Source organism: Mangifera indica, chromosome 15, assembly GCF_011075055.1.
Source record: "Mangifera indica cultivar Alphonso chromosome 15, CATAS_Mindica_2.1, whole genome shotgun sequence".
In the NCBI taxonomy this organism is placed as follows: domain Eukaryota; kingdom Viridiplantae; phylum Streptophyta; class Magnoliopsida; order Sapindales; family Anacardiaceae; genus Mangifera; species Mangifera indica.
In genome coordinates, this window is record NC_058151.1 from 1,584,914 (window position 1) to 1,601,730 (window position 16,817).

The 16,817-nt window shown below is 32.0% G+C and overlaps 2 protein-coding genes and 1 pseudogene across 2 annotated transcripts; all 3 read right to left on the bottom strand.

Annotated features, from left to right (window-relative positions):
• Window positions 1-1,066: 1,066 nt before the first annotated feature.
• LOC123197982 lies at window positions 1,067-2,819 on the bottom strand (annotated as a pseudogene).
• A 5,601-nt stretch (window positions 2,820-8,420) lies between these two features.
• On the bottom strand, window positions 8,421-10,088 carry LOC123197981 (UDP-glycosyltransferase 88A1-like). The gene has a single exon (XM_044612532.1). It carries the CDS (start codon window positions 9,942-9,944, stop codon window positions 8,511-8,513), a length of 1,434 nt encoding a protein of 477 aa, XP_044468467.1. The 5' UTR covers window positions 9,945-10,088; the 3' UTR covers window positions 8,421-8,510.
• A 5,028-nt stretch (window positions 10,089-15,116) lies between these two features.
• Window positions 15,117-16,733, bottom strand: LOC123197983 (UDP-glycosyltransferase 88A1-like). Its single transcript, XM_044612533.1, has one exon. It carries the CDS (start codon window positions 16,605-16,607, stop codon window positions 15,174-15,176), a length of 1,434 nt encoding a protein of 477 aa, XP_044468468.1. The 5' UTR covers window positions 16,608-16,733; the 3' UTR covers window positions 15,117-15,173.
• Between the last annotated feature and the right edge of the window lie 84 nt (window positions 16,734-16,817).

Consider the following 16,817-nt stretch of genomic DNA (forward strand, 5'->3'; position numbering starts at 1 on the left):
CTTTTAAACCTATTATAAATATATTAAATAATAAAATTAAAATTAATTTTTTATTTTAAATATCACAAATAATATAATATACACAATAAAAACATAAATAAATTTATAAAATATAAATACTTTAAAACTATTAAAATATATTAATATTTTAAATAAAAATATTAATATAAAAAGACAAAAATGAGACATATGTATTTCTATCATCTATTACGAGAATATTTGTTTTCTCTTTTCTTATTTTTATCAGAGATTTTTCTTCTCATGCTAATCAGAAAGAATCAAAATCTTAAATTTAAATTTAAATTACCATAACTAATAATATAAGGTAGATTTTCCACCTATGAAGAATATGTTTCCCGCCCATGAAGTAAAACAAATATGGGCGGTGCTTTAAGTCCGACTTAAATTAACTAAAATAATATTATTTTTTATCAAAATACATCAAAATAACATTATTTTATTTTAATTACAATATTAAACTAAGCTTTGTAAGAATTCACTTGATATCATAGCCTAATTTAAAATTATCTTCATTCAACTCAAGATAAATTCAAATAAATTTAAAAAAATCTTATCAAACATAAATTTAAAATTTTTAAATTAAATCAAACACAAATCAAATCACCTTGTTAACCTAGTTTTATTCTTTTTCATTACCCACTATCCAATTTTCCACCAAAGAAAGTCATGAATGTGCTTTGTTTTAGGTGGAAAACAGTTGGTATCAGAGTCAGAGTCACAGTAGTGGGTTTTCATGTTGGGATTGGGGAGCTTCTTTTAATGCTTCAATTATTACAGTACATGGAATTAATGATTGTTGAACCAGAAAGCCCAACCTCTAATTAATGGTCACATGGAGCGTGACAGCCTAAGTGCCACAAGCAATCCCCAATGAGACATCCCAGTTATACCAATAATATATTATTACAAATCTTTTAATTATATTTTAACATATAATTATATATTTAATTATATTTTAAAAAATATATATTTGTAATGTTATTATATTTACGATATTTTAAATAATAAAAAAATTAAGTTTCTACATATAAAAATAAGATTCAAATCTTTTAATAATATTTTTTATTAAATTTTTTACTTTCAACTCAAAAGAGGCAATTGAACAAATATATAAATAAAAAGAGAAAAATATAAAAAAAATTATACATAATATTTAATAAAAATAGAAACCCAGCATGGCAATACGAGTTGTGAACCTGGTGAGACTCGACTCAACTCAACTCATTTTAATTTCCATGACTCAACCAATTTGGATAGCGCAGCACGGGACGACCCACCCTCACTCAATGCTTCTTTTGCATCGTTTTTCATCGCTATTATTTGTTTCCTAATCCAGTTACCTTCCGCTGACTCCATCAACTCTCTAACTCGCTTCTCCACTTCACTTGAACTCACAAACCCGTTTTCAGTCGACTCCATCATCGGTAGAGCGATTTTGATTTCTTCCACCAGCAAAATCCTGTTGAATCTTTGCTCAGCATAGAGAGGCCAGGCCAGCATTGGAACACCAGCATGTACTGCTTCAAGCACCGAGTTCCACCCGCAGTGAGTCACGAACCCACTGACCGCGTCGTGATTCAAAATCGCCACCTGTGGAGCCCAGGACTTGAGAACGAATCCTCTTTCTTTGGTTCGATCCAAGAACCCGGCTGGAAGTATTGTATCTAAATCCGGATCCGATTCTTCTGGAATGGCCATGTTTTTATCGTTACAAGGTGGATTCTTCACAACCCATAAGAACCTTTGGCCACTTCTCTCCAACCCCAAAGCAATTTCCGTCAATTGCGCCACAGAGAACAATCCCAAGCTACCAAAGCACAGAAAGATAACACTTTTGCTCGGCTGTGTGTCTAGCCAAGATAAACACTCTGGCTTCTGATCAACAGCACCGCCACTGCTCCGATCATCTGATACGATTAACGGCCCGATGCAGTAGAGGGGTGGAGTGGGACCGTCGGTCACAGAAAGCCCATCTCTCATTGCTTTGGCAGCTCTTGGCTCGAGAGAATCAAAAGTGTTGAGTATAATTCCAGCTGATTTTGGAAAGTGAATTGACCCATCTAAGAGGAACTGATAGGCTTTATCACCACGTTCAAGCAATGGTTTTGCCATGTCTTTGGCTGGCATCGGGGGAACGCCGGGATATGAATAAGGGTATCCATATCTTTAAAGCTTTTGTTGGTGTTTCTGTGAATCGTAGGAAGATAAAGGATAGAAGAGAGAAAACCAGCGCCACAAGTGAAGAAAAAATAACTAGGAATATTGAGTTGGGCAGTGACAGACAGTGAAGCGTAGCAGAAAAAGTCAGCGATAAAAGCGTAGATGGTGTAATCATTCGAAATAGAAAGAAGGGTTTGCTGAAGATTAGGGTTATTGAGTCGAAGAACTTCAAAGGTGAGGCTTTCATGGTGGCGACAGGTGGAGGTGACTGATGGAGGGAGGGTAACACTGGGGAGGTGGTGGAAGATAATGGAAGGAATAGTAGCTGAAACTTTGTTGATATAAGGGGCGGTGGAGCCGGCGTTGTAGGGTGGCTCAAAAATGATGATGTGGATGTAAAGTGAAGGCTTTTGATTGAGGATGAGCTTAGCTAACTCAACCATGGAAATTAGGTGACCAATTGCAGGCGATGGATAAAGAGCAATGGCGTCCATGGGGCTAGCTTCACTGTTGGCTGTGTTAGGAGAGAAAGGAAAAGGCAGGCCTCTAGACGGTCCAGTGGAATTGTCCCAAGCCAAGGGAATACAAAAATTTCATAAATCCAATGATTCAAGCTTAACTTGTCCAACTTAATAATAGAACGAGCTTAGAAAAAAATGCCAAGAAATTTCTATAATAAGTGATTGCCAATGCATTTTCCCCACTTGTTGGACTCAATTCACAAAAATTAACCAAGGTTCATAACTTAACTACAATTGAGTTTAACTCGTTAATGTATTAATTTAATAATTTTCCCCATTTACGTGTTGATCTTGAACTCCCCACCGATTTCCAGCATGCAAAAGTCGAATTGAATTTCACCTGCTTCAAATATTGCACCGTTTTTCTCACGAGCTAACTTGAGTGATAAAAGAACAATTTTTTGAAATAGAGAGTTTAAATTCAAATCTCATTATGACATTCCGAGGTATGACACTTGACTTACCTAATTTATTATTAGATTTAAAATTTAAACTATTTAATATAATTAATTTTATTTTTAAATAACAGTCTGATCCTAATATAATTTCTTTTTATCAAAAAAATATATTGCATTTCTTATAAAGTGATAAAGATATAAATTCAATTCGTAAAATTAGGGTATCAGTTTATCCTCATCAAATTGAAAAAAGGAAGATCCTCTAATAAAAACAGAGATAAAAATAATAATAACCAAAATTTTTACAGTCAGGATAAATATAAATATATCTCAATCTGTCTTCTCCTTTATATATTCTTTAGAGTTTTACATATTAAATTACCTTAAAATCTTAAATTATTATAAATATGGTTTTATATATAATAAATATTTTTTTATTTTTTTAACAAAGATGAGAAGGGAAGTGTAGAAAATTTTTGTTGAGAAGAGGAGAGGGGAAAGAGGGAGAAAATTTTCCGGTGAACAGTGAATAAAATTTTTTTATCATCCTTGTATCAAGCGAAAACAAGGATAAAAAAATATCTTCTTTAAGAGAATAAAGACAAAAATTTAAGTATTTAGGGCCTACTCCCCACATTGCCACCTCTGATAAAGTGATCAACACAATCACCCCAATTGATCAACTACACATTGGAACCTTTGCAAAGCTGATTCCCAGCTAGGTTCAATGTATCTAGGAGCTATCTCGAAACTCTTTTTGAAGACTGAAGATGCGTGTGGCTTGGGTTGTTCACAAATCGGGCAATGAACTTATTAGGCCGCAAGACTAATTCTCACCCAAGGTTAGGTGGATTGTCAAACTCCCGTATTCGAACTGTTAAAATTTTAAAGTTTAACCTATAACTAAAATTTTATTAAAATTTTTAATTAAAATTAAAAAAAACTGTTATTTAATTAAAAAAATTTTAAAATTAAAGTTTTATCATATTTTTGTTTTCTTAATTTAAAAATCTGATAATTTTTTTCTATGTAAATTTTAAAAAGTGATAATTTTACCCTTAAAGTTTTGAAACTATCATCAAAGACGATAAAGTTCATCATCTCTAATTGTATTCGTCCTCCCACCCAAGTTATCTCTTCTTGTTGATCAAACTTATGTTTCTAATTAAAGCGATTACCTCTAACGAAAATGAAATTATTTTCCTCTCAGATGAAGAGAATTTCATTTTTGTTAAAGGAAATCATTGTTATTGGTGGGTGAGAACAAGTTGGCAAGAAGAGATAAACCGAGAGGGAGAGGCAATGCGATCAAAGATGGCTAGTGATGGTTTCAAAACCCTAGAAGATCAATTGTCACTTTTTAAATTTTGAATGAGGAAAAATTGTTAAAATTTCAAATTGAAAGGGCAAAATACAATCAAACTTTAGTTTTAAATTTTTTTTTTAAATAACGATTTTACCTTAAACATTAACACAAAATTTCATGATTTTTAAAAAATTAACACAAAATTTTATAATTTTTGAAAATTAAAAAGTATGAGTTTGGAATTACACTTAACCTTAGGTGGGAAAAGTCTTTTGGCCTGATGAGTTACTGGAAGTATGTGACAAACGTTTCACGATGTCTCAACTGAAATCCAAATTCAATAGTGTACGTAAAAACCATCGTGAAATTGAAGAACTGATTTCTCGCGCGGGATTTGGTTGGGATACATTAAGATAAAAACACCTTAACATGTTGATGAATTTATATTTTTATTATATTAAATTATATTTGGTATTATGTTAAATTTTTAACTCAAATGTTATATCAGCATTATGAGATGCTCGAAAAACTAAAGTGTGATGAAGATAATTGACTGGAAGATCTTAGGAGTTAGTAAAACTGATATAATATTAAAGCTTTTAAAGAGAATATTTAGATTTGAGCTTTTACAATATTAGTGAAAATTTGACTTACATAATACAGTGATTATGAGTCTAGTGAAATTGGTGATAGTGGATTCACATAAGTGGTCCTTATCTGTCAGAGAGTAATTTAAATTTTATTTATTAAATAAAGATAAATAAGTAACTTCAACTAGATTAAAAGAGCCAATATGTGATTTGTTTAATTGTGATTATGGGTTTCTAATTTTAAGTTAACTAACTCTAATGAAAGGCAAGTAAAGAGTGGTAACGTGAATTATGAAAAATGGGATAGTGGATACTTGTATAAACCTATAAAAAATATGTCATTTCATTAATTTTAAGTATAGTGTGTCAGATATTTTCTATGATAAATATATAGTATGTAGAGTAATAAATAAATATATAAGTTATGAAATTTAATTTAATTTATTTAATCAAACTTAAGTTAGTTGAATCTATTTTAAGTTTGAGTTAAGAACTTTCTAACTCCGTGAACTTGAATCTTGAATATGGCTTTAATTGAGCTATTTATGTTTTTTTTTTTTCTCTCAAAGAGACTAAGAAGTTTTATCCATAACTTCTAAGTTTAAATATACACTCTAATTCGTCAATGAAATGGGGATTTTTAGATCTAGATCTCACATGTATTTTAGTGAAATAGAAGCCTGCAAATGATAGGAATAACCAATACTGCCCAACAAAAGGCATTTTGAAGGAACATGGATATGATATAAACATAAAGGCCAAACAAATTATTCCCACCCAAGGTTTAGTGAAATTCCGAAGCCATACTCGTTAATTTTTAGAAATTCAAATACTCATCTATAAACTGTTAAAATTAAGAAAAATTTGTTAATTTTAAAAGTAAAATTGTCATTCAATTAGTGATATTAAAAAAATTCAAATTTTATCTCATTTATCCCTCTCTCCAAATTTTGAAAACTAACAATTTTCCTAGAGATTAAACTTTGAAAGTTACATCTTCACCCTTATTAGGTTTTGTCGATGATGAAGACGTCAAGAAAGATGATGTCGACAACACATAGAGGAGATAACCAAGAAGAAGAGACAGGTTAAAGAGGGAGAGACATTGTTAGAAGATCACTAAAGAATTAGAAACATAACATAGATAAAAATATAACTTTTTAAAATTTAATCATAAAATAAATTATTAATTTTAGGATTTAATAAAAAATAAAATAATTTTTTTTAATCTCGATACTTAAATAATAATTTCACTCTAAAACTCAAAAATTTTATTAATTTTAATAATTTATAAATATATTTTTTAATTTTTAAAATTTACAGGAGTTGACTGTAAGATTTTACTAATCCTCAGTGGAAAAAAGTCCATTTAGAAATTAATTGACGAGAAACCTTTCCTTCTGCCGTATAAGTTCGAGGTTGTACAATGGATTGGACATCATCATTTTACCACATAAGGTTCCCACCACCAGGTTAAAGGGCCTACTTGGTGTCATATAAGTTCTAGGGAACCACTTTTTGAATCTTTGTCCGTATCTCTTGTTTAAATGTCATTACTATGAGAAGCCAACTGGGCTGAGCAACCGCATGTGGCCCACGCATCATTCGGCAACCCTTATAAAGAATGTAAACCTATGGCTATGAATATTGACACCCCGATAGGTGCGAGTACGGCAGGACATTGTCACAGTACAATTCAAAACGTATGCAGAAGTACAGACAGTTTGAGTGTGTTTAACCCACTTTCCATCCGTTAAGCAATGAAGCTAAACCCAAATGTTATAACAGTCCAAGTTCTAAAATGTGTCAACGGCCTTTCAATTAGAAGAACCTAAGATAATTAGGCGTAGGGAAATATCCATAAGGCCGTTTGGTTATGGGTTTTAAATATTACTTTGATAATCTATTTTTTATTCACTTGTTTGGGTTGTCAGTAATAAAAAATTACAGTAATCTTCTATTACCTATACTGACGTGATAGGTAATATAGGTGGTAATCTGATTACCACCTTCATCTTAGGTATTTAAAAATTACCAAAGTAATCTTGATTTTATTATAATTATATTAGTATTTATTAATTTTTTGAAATAAAAATAAATTTATTTTTAATTAATATGACAAATAATATAAAAAATATTTCAAAATAATTATATTCATGGGCATTTAAATAAAATAATTTACTAGTAAAATATTTAAAAAATTTTCTCCTGATCCCTTATTAGCAGAAAAAAAAATTCCCTTTCCATTCTTATACCCGTGAAATTTTTTCTTTTAAACCTACTATAAATATATTAAATAATAAAATTAAAATTAATTTTCTATTTTAAATATCACAAATAACATAATATACACAATAAAAATATAAATAAATTTATAAAATATAAATATTTTAAAACTATTAAAATATATTAATATTTTAAGTAAAAATATTAATATGAAAAGACAAGAATAAGACATATGTATCTCTATCATCTATTACGAGAATATTTATTTTCTCTTTTTTTATTTTTATCAGAGATTTTTCTTCTCATGCTAATCAGAAAGAATCAAAAATCTTAAATTTAAATTTAAATTACCATAACTAATAATATAAGGTAGATTTTCCACCTATGAAGAATATGTTTCCCGCCCATGAAGTAAAACAAATATGGGCGGTGCTTTAAGTCCGACTTAAATTAACTAAAATAATATTATTTTTTATCAAAATACATCAAAATAACATTATTTTATTTTAATTACAGTATTAAACTAAGCTTTGTTAGAATTCACTTGATATCAAAGCCTAATTTAAAATTATCTTCACTCAACTCAAGATAAATTCAAATAAATTTAAAAAAATCTTATCAAACATAAATTTAAATTTTTTAAATTAAATCAAACACAAATCAAATCACCTTGTTAACCTAGTTTTATTCTTTTTCATTACCCACTATCCAATTTTCCACCAAAGAAAGTCATGAATGTGCTTTGTTTTAGGTGGAAAACAGTTGGTATCAGAGTCAGAGTCACAGTAGTGGGTATTCATGTTGGGATTGGGGAGCTTCTTTTAATGCTTCAATTATTACAGTACATGGAATTAATGATTATGGAACCAGAAAGCCCAACCTCTAATTAATGGTCACATGGAGCGTGACAGCCTAAGTGCCACAAGCAATCCCCAATGAGACATCCCAGTTATACCAATAATATATTATTACAAATCTTTTAATTATATTTTAACATATAATTATATATTTAATTATATTTTAAAATATATATATTTGTAATGTTATTATATTTATGATATTTTAAATAATAAAAAAATTAAGTTTCTACATATAAAAATAAGATTCAAATCTTTTAATAATATTTTTTATTAAATTTTTTACTTTCAACTCAAAAGAGGCAATTGAACAAATATATAAATAAAAAGAGAAAAATATAAAAAAAAAATTATACATAATATTTAATAAAAATAGAAACCCAGCATGGCAATACGAGTTGTGAACCTGGTGAGACTCGACTCAACTCAACTCATTTTAATTTCCATGACTCAACCAATTTGGATAACGCAGCACGGGACGACCCACCCTCACTCAATGCTTCTTTTGCATCGTTTTTCATCGCTATTATTTGTTTCCTAATCCAGTTACCTTCCGCTGACTCCATCAACTCTCTAACTCGCTTCTCCACTTCACTTGAACTCACAAACCCGTTTTCAGTCGACTCCATCATCGGTAGAGCGATTTTGATTTCTTCCACCAGCAAAATCCTGTTGAATCTTTGCTCAGCATAGAGAGGCCAGGCCAGCATTGGAACACCAGCATGTACTGCTTCAAGCACCGAGTTCCACCCGCAGTGAGTCACGAACCCACTGACCGCGTCGTGATTCAAAATCGCCACCTGTGGAGCCCAGGACTTGAGAACGAATCCTCTTTCTTTGGTTCGATCCAAGAACCCGGCTGGAAGTATTGTATCTAAATCCGGATCCGATTCTTCTGGAATGGCCATGTTTTTATCGTTACAAGGTGGATTCTTCACAACCCATAAGAACCTTTGGCCACTTCTCTCCAACCCCAAAGCAATTTCCGTCAATTGCGCCACAGAGAACAATCCCAAGCTACCAAAGCACAGAAAGATAACACTTTTGCTCGGCTGTGTGTCTAGCCAAGATAAACACTCTGGCTTCTGATCAACAGCACCGCCACTGCTCCGATCATCTGATACGATTAACGGCCCGATGCAGTAGAGGGGTGGAGTGGGACCGTCGGTCACAGAAAGCCCATCTCTCATTGCTTTGGCAGCTCTTGGCTCGAGAGAATCAAAAGTGTTGAGTATAATTCCAGCTGATTTTGGAAAGTGAATTGACCCATCTAAGAGGAACTGATAGGCTTTATCACCACGTTCAAGCAATGGTTTTGCCATGTCTTTGGCTGGCATCGGGGGAACGCCGGGGATATGAATAAGGGTATCCATATCTTTAAAGCTTTTGTTGGTGTTTCTGTGAATCGTAGGAAGATAAAGGATAGAAGAGAGAAAACCAGCGCCACAAGTGAAGAAAAAATAACTAGGAATATTGAGTTGGGCAGTGACAGACAGTGAAGCGTAGCAGAAAAAGTCAGCGATAAAAGCGTAGATGGTGTAATCATTCGAAATAGAAAGAAGGGTTTGCTGAAGATTAGGGTTATTGAGTCGAAGAACTTCAAAGGTGAGGCTTTCATGGTGGCGACAGGTGGAGGTGACTGATGGAGGGAGGGTAACACTGGGGAGGTGGTGGAAGATAATGGAAGGAATAGTAGCTGAAACTTTGTTGATATAAGGGGCGGTGGAGCCGGCGTTGTAGGGTGGCTCAAAAATGATGATGTGGATGTAAAGTGAAGGCTTTTGATTGAGGATGAGCTTAGCTAACTCAACCATGGAAATTAGGTGACCAATTGCAGGCGATGGATAAAGAGCAATGGCGTCCATGGGGCTAGCTTCACTGTTGGCTGTGTTAGGAGAGAAAGGAAAAGGCAGGCCTCTAGACGGTCCAGTGGAATTGTCCCAAGCCAAGGGAATACAAAAATTTCATAAATCCAATGATTCAAGCTTAACTTGTCCAACTTAATAATAGAACGAGCTTAGAAAAAAATGCCAAGAAATTTCTTTAATAAGTGATTGCCAATGCATTTTCCCCACTTCTTGGACTCAATTCACAAAAATTAACCAAGGTTCATAACTTAACTACAATTGAGTTTAACTCGTTAATGTATTAATTTAATAATTTTCCCCATTTACGTGTTGATCTTGAACTCCCCACCGATTTCCAGCATGCAAAAGTCGAATTGAATTTCACCTGCTTCAAATATTGCACCGTTTTTCTCACGAGCTAACTTGAGTGATAAAAGAACAATTTTTTGAAGTAGAGAGTTTAAATTCAAATCTCATTATGACATTCCGAGGTATGACACTTGACTTACCTAATTTATTATTAGATTTAAAATTTAAACTATTTAATATAATTAATTTTATTTTTAAATAACAGTCTGATCCTAATATAATTTCTTTTTATCAAAAAAATATATTGCATTTCTTATAAAGTGATAAAGATATAAATTCAATTCGTAAAATTAGGGTATCAGTTTATCCTCATCAAATTGAAAAAAGGAAGATCCTCTAATAAAAACAGAGATAAAAATAATAATAACCAAAATTTTTACAGTCAGGATAAATATAAATATATCTCAATCTGTCTTCTCCTTTATATATTCTTTAGAGTTTTACATATTAAATTACCTTAAAATCTTAAATTATTATAAATATGGTTTTATATATAATAAATATTTTTTTATTTTTTTAACAAAGATGAGAAGGGAAGTGTAGAAAATTTTTGTTGAGAAGAGGAGAGGGGAAAGAGGGAGAAAATTTTCCGGTGAACAGTGAATAAAATTTTTTTATCATCCTTGTATCAAGCGAAAACAAGGATAAAAAAATATCTTCTTTAAGAGAATAAAGACAAAAATTTAAGTATTTAGGGCCTACTCCCCACATTGCCACCTCTGATAAAGTGATCAACACAATCACCCCAATTGATCAACTACACATTGGAACCTTTGCAAAGCTGATTCCCAGCTAGGTTCAATGTATCTAGGAGCTATCTCGAAACTCTTTTTGAAGACTGAAGATGCGTGTGGCTTGGGTTGTTCACAAATCGGGCAATGAACTTATTAGGCCGCAAGACTAATTCTCACCCAAGGTTAGGTGGATTGTCAAACTCCCGTATTCGAACTGTTAAAATTTTAAAGTTTAACCTATAACTAAAATTTTATTAAAATTTTTAATTAAAATTAAAAAAAACTGTTATTTAATTAAAAAAATTTTAAAATTAAAGTTTTATCATATTTTTGTTTTCTTAATTTAAAAATCTGATAATTTTTTTCTATGTAAATTTTAAAAAGTGATAATTTTACCCTTAAGGTTTTGAAACTATCATCAAAGACGATAAAGTTCATCATCTCTAATTGTATTCGTCCTCCCATCCAAGTTATCTCTTCTTGTTGATCAAACTCATGTTTCTAATTAAAGCGATTACCTCTAACGAAAATGAAATTATTTTCCTCTCAGATGAAGAGAATTTCATTTTTGTTAAAGGAAATCATTGTTATTGGTGGGTGAGAACAAGTTGGCAAGAAGAGATAAACCGAGAGGGAGAGGCAATGCGATCAAAGATGGCTAGTGATGGTTTCAAAACCCTAGAAGATCAATTGTCACTTTTTAAATTTTGAATGAGGAAAAATTGTTAAAATTTCAAATTGAAAGGGCAAAATACAATCAAACTTTAGTTTTAAATTTTTTTTTTAAATAACGATTTTACCTTAAACATTAACACAAAATTTCATGATTTTTAAAAAATTAACACAAAATTTTATAATTTTTGAAAATTAAAAAGTATGAGTTTGGAATTACACTTAACCTTAGGTGGGAAAAGTCTTTTGGCCTGATGAGTTACTGGAAGTATGTGACAAACGTTTCACGATGTCTCAACTGAAATCCAAATTCAATAGTGTACGTAAAAACCATCGTGAAATTGAAGAACTGATTTCTCGCGCGGGATTTGGTTGGGATACATTAAGATAAAAACACCTTAACATGTTGATGAATTTATATTTTTATTATATTAAATTATATTTGGTATTATGTTAAATTTTTAACTCAAATGTTATATCAGCATTATGAGATGCTCGAAAAACTAAAGTGTGATGAAGATAATTGACTGGAAGATCTTAGGAGTTAGTAAAACTGATATAATATTAAAGCTTTTAAAGAGAATATTTAGATTTGAGCTTTTACAATATTAGTAAAAATTTGACTTACATAATACAGTGATTATGAGTCTAGTGAAGTTGGTGATAGTGGATTCACATAAGTGGTCCTTATCTGTCAGAAAGTAATTTAAATTTTATTTATTAAATAAAGATAAATAAGTAACTTCAATTAGATTAAAAGAGCCAATATGTGATTTGTTTAATTGTGATTATGGGTTTCTAATTTTAAGTTAACTAACTCTAATGAAAGGCAAGTAAAGAGTGGTAACGTGAATTATGAAAAATGGGATAGTGGATACTTGTATAAACCTATAAAAAATATGTCATTTCATTAATTTTAAGTATAGTGTGTCAGATATTTTCTATGATAAATATATAGTATGTAGAGTAATAAATAAATATATAAGTTATGAAATTTAATTTAATTTATTTAATCAAACTTAAGTTAGTTGAATCTATTTTAAGTTTGAGTTAAGAACTTTCTAACTCCGTGAACTTGAATCTTGAATATGGCTTTAATTGAGCTATTTATGTTTTTTTTTTTTCTCTCAAAGAGACTAAGAAGTTTTATCCATAACTTCTAAGTTTAAATATACACTCTAATTCGTCAATGAAATGGGGATTTTTAGATCTAGATCTCACATGTATTTTAGTGAAATAGAAGCCTGCAAATGATAGGAATAACCAATACTGCCCAACAAAAGGCATTTTGAAGGAACATGGATATGATATAAACATAAAGGCCAAACAAATTATTCCCACCCAAGGTTTAGTGAAATTCCGAAGCCATACTCGTTAATTTTTAGAAATTCAAATACTCATCTATAAACTGTTAAAATTAAGAAAAATTTGTTAATTTTAAAAGTAAAATTGTCATTCAATTAGTGATATTAAAAAAATTCAAATTTTATCTCATTTATCCCTCTCTCCAAATTTTGAAAACTAACAATTTTCCTAGAGATTAAACTTTGAAAGTTACATCTTCACCCTTATTAGGTTTTGTCGATGATGAAGACGTCAAGAAAGATGATGTCGACAACACATAGAGGAGATAACCAAGAAGAAGAGACAGGTTAAAGAGGGAGAGACATTGTTAGAAGATCACTAAAGAATTAGAAACATAACATAGATAAAAATATAACTTTTTAAAATTTAATCATAAAATAAATTATTAATTTTAGGATTTAATAAAAAATAAAATAATTTTTTTTAATCTCGATACTTAAATAATAATTTCACTCTAAAACTCAAAAATTTTATTAATTTTAATAATTTATAAATATATTTTTTAATTTTTAAAATTTACAGGAGTTGACTGTAAGATTTTACTAATCCTCGGTGGAAAAAAGTCCATTTAGAAATTAATTGACGAGAAACCTTTCCTTCTGCCGTATAAGTTCGAGGTTGTACAATGGATTGGACATCATCATTTTACCACATAAGGTTCCCACCACCAGGTTAAAGGGCCTACTTGGTGTCATATAAGTTCTAGGGAACCACTTTTTGAATCTTTGTCCGTATCTCTTGTTTAAATGTCATTACTATGAGAAGCCAACTGGGCTGAGCAACCGCATGTGGCCCACGCATCATTCGGCAACCCTTATAAAGAATGTAAACCTATGGCTATGAATATTGACACCCCGATAGGTGCGAGTACGGCAGGACATTGTCACAGTACAATTCAAAACGTATGCAGAAGTACAGACAGTTTGAGTGTGTTTAACCCACTTTCCATCCGTTAAGTTATGAAGCTAAACTCAAATGTTATAACAGTCCAAGTTCTAAAATGTGTCAACGGCCTTTCAATTAGAAGAACCTAAGATAATTAGGCGTAGGGAAATATCCATAAGGCCGTTTGGTTATGGGTTTTAAATATTACTTTGATAATCTATTTTTTATTCACTTGTTTCGGTTGTCAGTAATAAAAAATTACAGTAATCTTCTATTACCTATACTGACGTGATAGGTAATATAGGTGGTAATCTGATTACCACCTTCATCTTAGGTATTTAAAAATTACCAAAGTAATCTTGATTTTATTATAATTATATTAGTATTTATTAATTTTTTGAAATAAAAATAAATTTATTTTTAATTAATATGAAAAATATTTCAATTATAGTATTAAACTAAGCTTTGTTAGAATTCACTTGATATCATAGCCTAATTTAAAATTATCTTCATTCAACTCAAGATAAATTCAAATAAATTTAAAAAAATCTTATCAAACATAAATTTAAATTTTTTAAATTAAATCAAACACAAATCAAATCACCTTGTTAACCTAGTTTTATTCTTTTTCATTACCCACTATCCAATTTTCCACCAAAGAAAGTCATGAATGTGCTTTGTTTTAGGTGGAAAACAGTTGGTATCAGAGTCAGAGTCACAGTAGTGGGTTTTCATGTTGGGATTGGGGAGCTTCTTTTAATGCTTCAATTATTACAGTACATGGAATTAATAATTATTGAACCAGAAAGCCCAACCTCTAATTAATGGTCACATGGAGAGTGACAGCCTAACTGCCACAACCAATCCCCAATGAGACATCCCAGTTATACCAATAATATATTATTACAAATCTTTTAATTATATTTTAACATATAATTATATATTTAATTATATTTTAAAAAATATATATTTGTAATGTTATTATATTTATGATATTTTAAATAATAAAAAAATTAAGTTTCTACATATAAAAATAAGATTCAAATCTTTTAATAATATTTTTTATTAAATTTTTTACTTTCAACTCAAAAGAGGCAATTGAACAAATATATAAATAAAAAGAGAAAAATATAAAAAAAATTATACATAATATTTAATAAAAATAGAAACCCAGCATGGCAAATACGAGTTGTGAACCTGGTGAGACTCGACTCAACTCAACTCATTTTAATTTCCATGACTCAACCAATTTGGATAGCGCAGCACGGGACGACCCACCCTCACTCAATGCTTCTTTTGCATCGTTTTTCATCGCTATTATTTGTTTCCTAATCCAGTTACCTTCCGCTGACTCCATCAACTCTCTAACTCGCTTCTCCACTTCACTTGAACTCACAAACCCGTTTTCAGTCGACTCCATCATCGGTAGAGCGATTTTGATTTCTTCCACCAGCAATATCCTGTTGAATCTTTGCTCAGCATAGAGAGGCCAGGCCAGCATTGGAACACCAGCATATACTGCTTCAAGCACCGAGTTCCACCCGCAGTGAGTCACGAACCCACTGATCGCGTCGTGATTCAAAATCGCCACCTGTGGAGCCCAGGACTTGAGAACGAATCCTCTTTCTTTGGTTCGATCCAAGAACCCGGCTGGAAGTATTGTATCTAAATCCGGATCCGATTCTTCTGGAATGGCCATGTTTTTATCGTTACAAGGTGGATTCTTCACAACCCATAAGAACCTTTGGCCACTTCTCTCCAACCCCAAAGCAATTTCCGTCAATTGCGCCACAGAGAACAATCCCAAGCTACCAAAGCACAGAAAGATAACACTTTTGCTCGGCTGTGTGTCTAGCCAAGATAAACACTCTGGCTTCTGATCAACAGCACCGCCACTGCTCCGATCATCTGATACGATTAACGGCCCGATGCAGTAGAGGGGTGGAGTGGGACCGTCGGTCACAGAAAGCCCATCTCTCATTGCTTTGGCAGCTCTTGGCTCGAGAGAATCAAAAGTGTTGAGTATAATTCCAGCTGATTTTGGAAAGTGAATTGACCCATCTAAGAGGAACTGATAGGCTTTATCACCACGTTCAAGCAATGGTTTTGCCATGTCTTTGGCTGGCATCGGGGGAACGCCGGGGATATGAATAAGGGTATCCATATCTTTAAAGCTTTTGTTGGTGTTTCTGTGAATCGTAGGAAGATAAAGGATAGAAGAGAGAAAACCAGCGCCAGAAGTGAAGAAAAAATAACTAGGAATATTGAGTTGGGCAGTGACAGACAGTGAAGCGTAGCAGAAAAAGTCAGCGATAAAAGCGTAGATGGTGTAATCATTCGAAATAGAAAGAAGGGTTTGCTGAAGATTAGGGTTATTGAGTCGAAGAACTTCAAAGGTGAGGCTTTCATGGTGGCGACAGGTGGAGGTGACTGATGGAGGGAGGGTAACACTGGGGAGGTGGTGGAAGATAATGGAAGGAATAGTAGCTGAAACTTTGTTGATATAAGGGGCGGTGGAGCCGGCGTTGTAGGGTGGCTCAAAAATGATGATGTGGATGTAAAGTGAAGGCTTTTGATTGAGGATGAGCTTAGCTAACTCAACCATGGAAATTAGGTGACCAATTGCAGGCGATGGATAAAGAGCAATGGCGTCCATGGGGCTAGCTTCACTGTTGGCTGTGTTAGGAGAGAAAGGAAAAGGCAGGCCTCTAGACGGTCCAGTGGAATTGTCCCAAGCCAAGGGAATACAAAAATTTCATAAATCCAATGATTCAAGCTTAGCTTGTCCAACTTAATAATAGAACGAGCTTAGAAAAAAATGCCAAGAAATTTCTATAATAAGTGATTGCCAATGCATTTTCCCCAC

Excerpts from the sequence above, each read along its gene's own strand:
- LOC123197981 (XM_044612532.1), bottom strand. The coding sequence starts at position 9,944 with ATGGACGCCATTGCTCTTTATCCATCGCCTGCAATTGGTCACCTAATT.
- LOC123197983 (XM_044612533.1), bottom strand. The coding sequence starts at position 16,607 with ATGGACGCCATTGCTCTTTATCCATCGCCTGCAATTGGTCACCTAATT.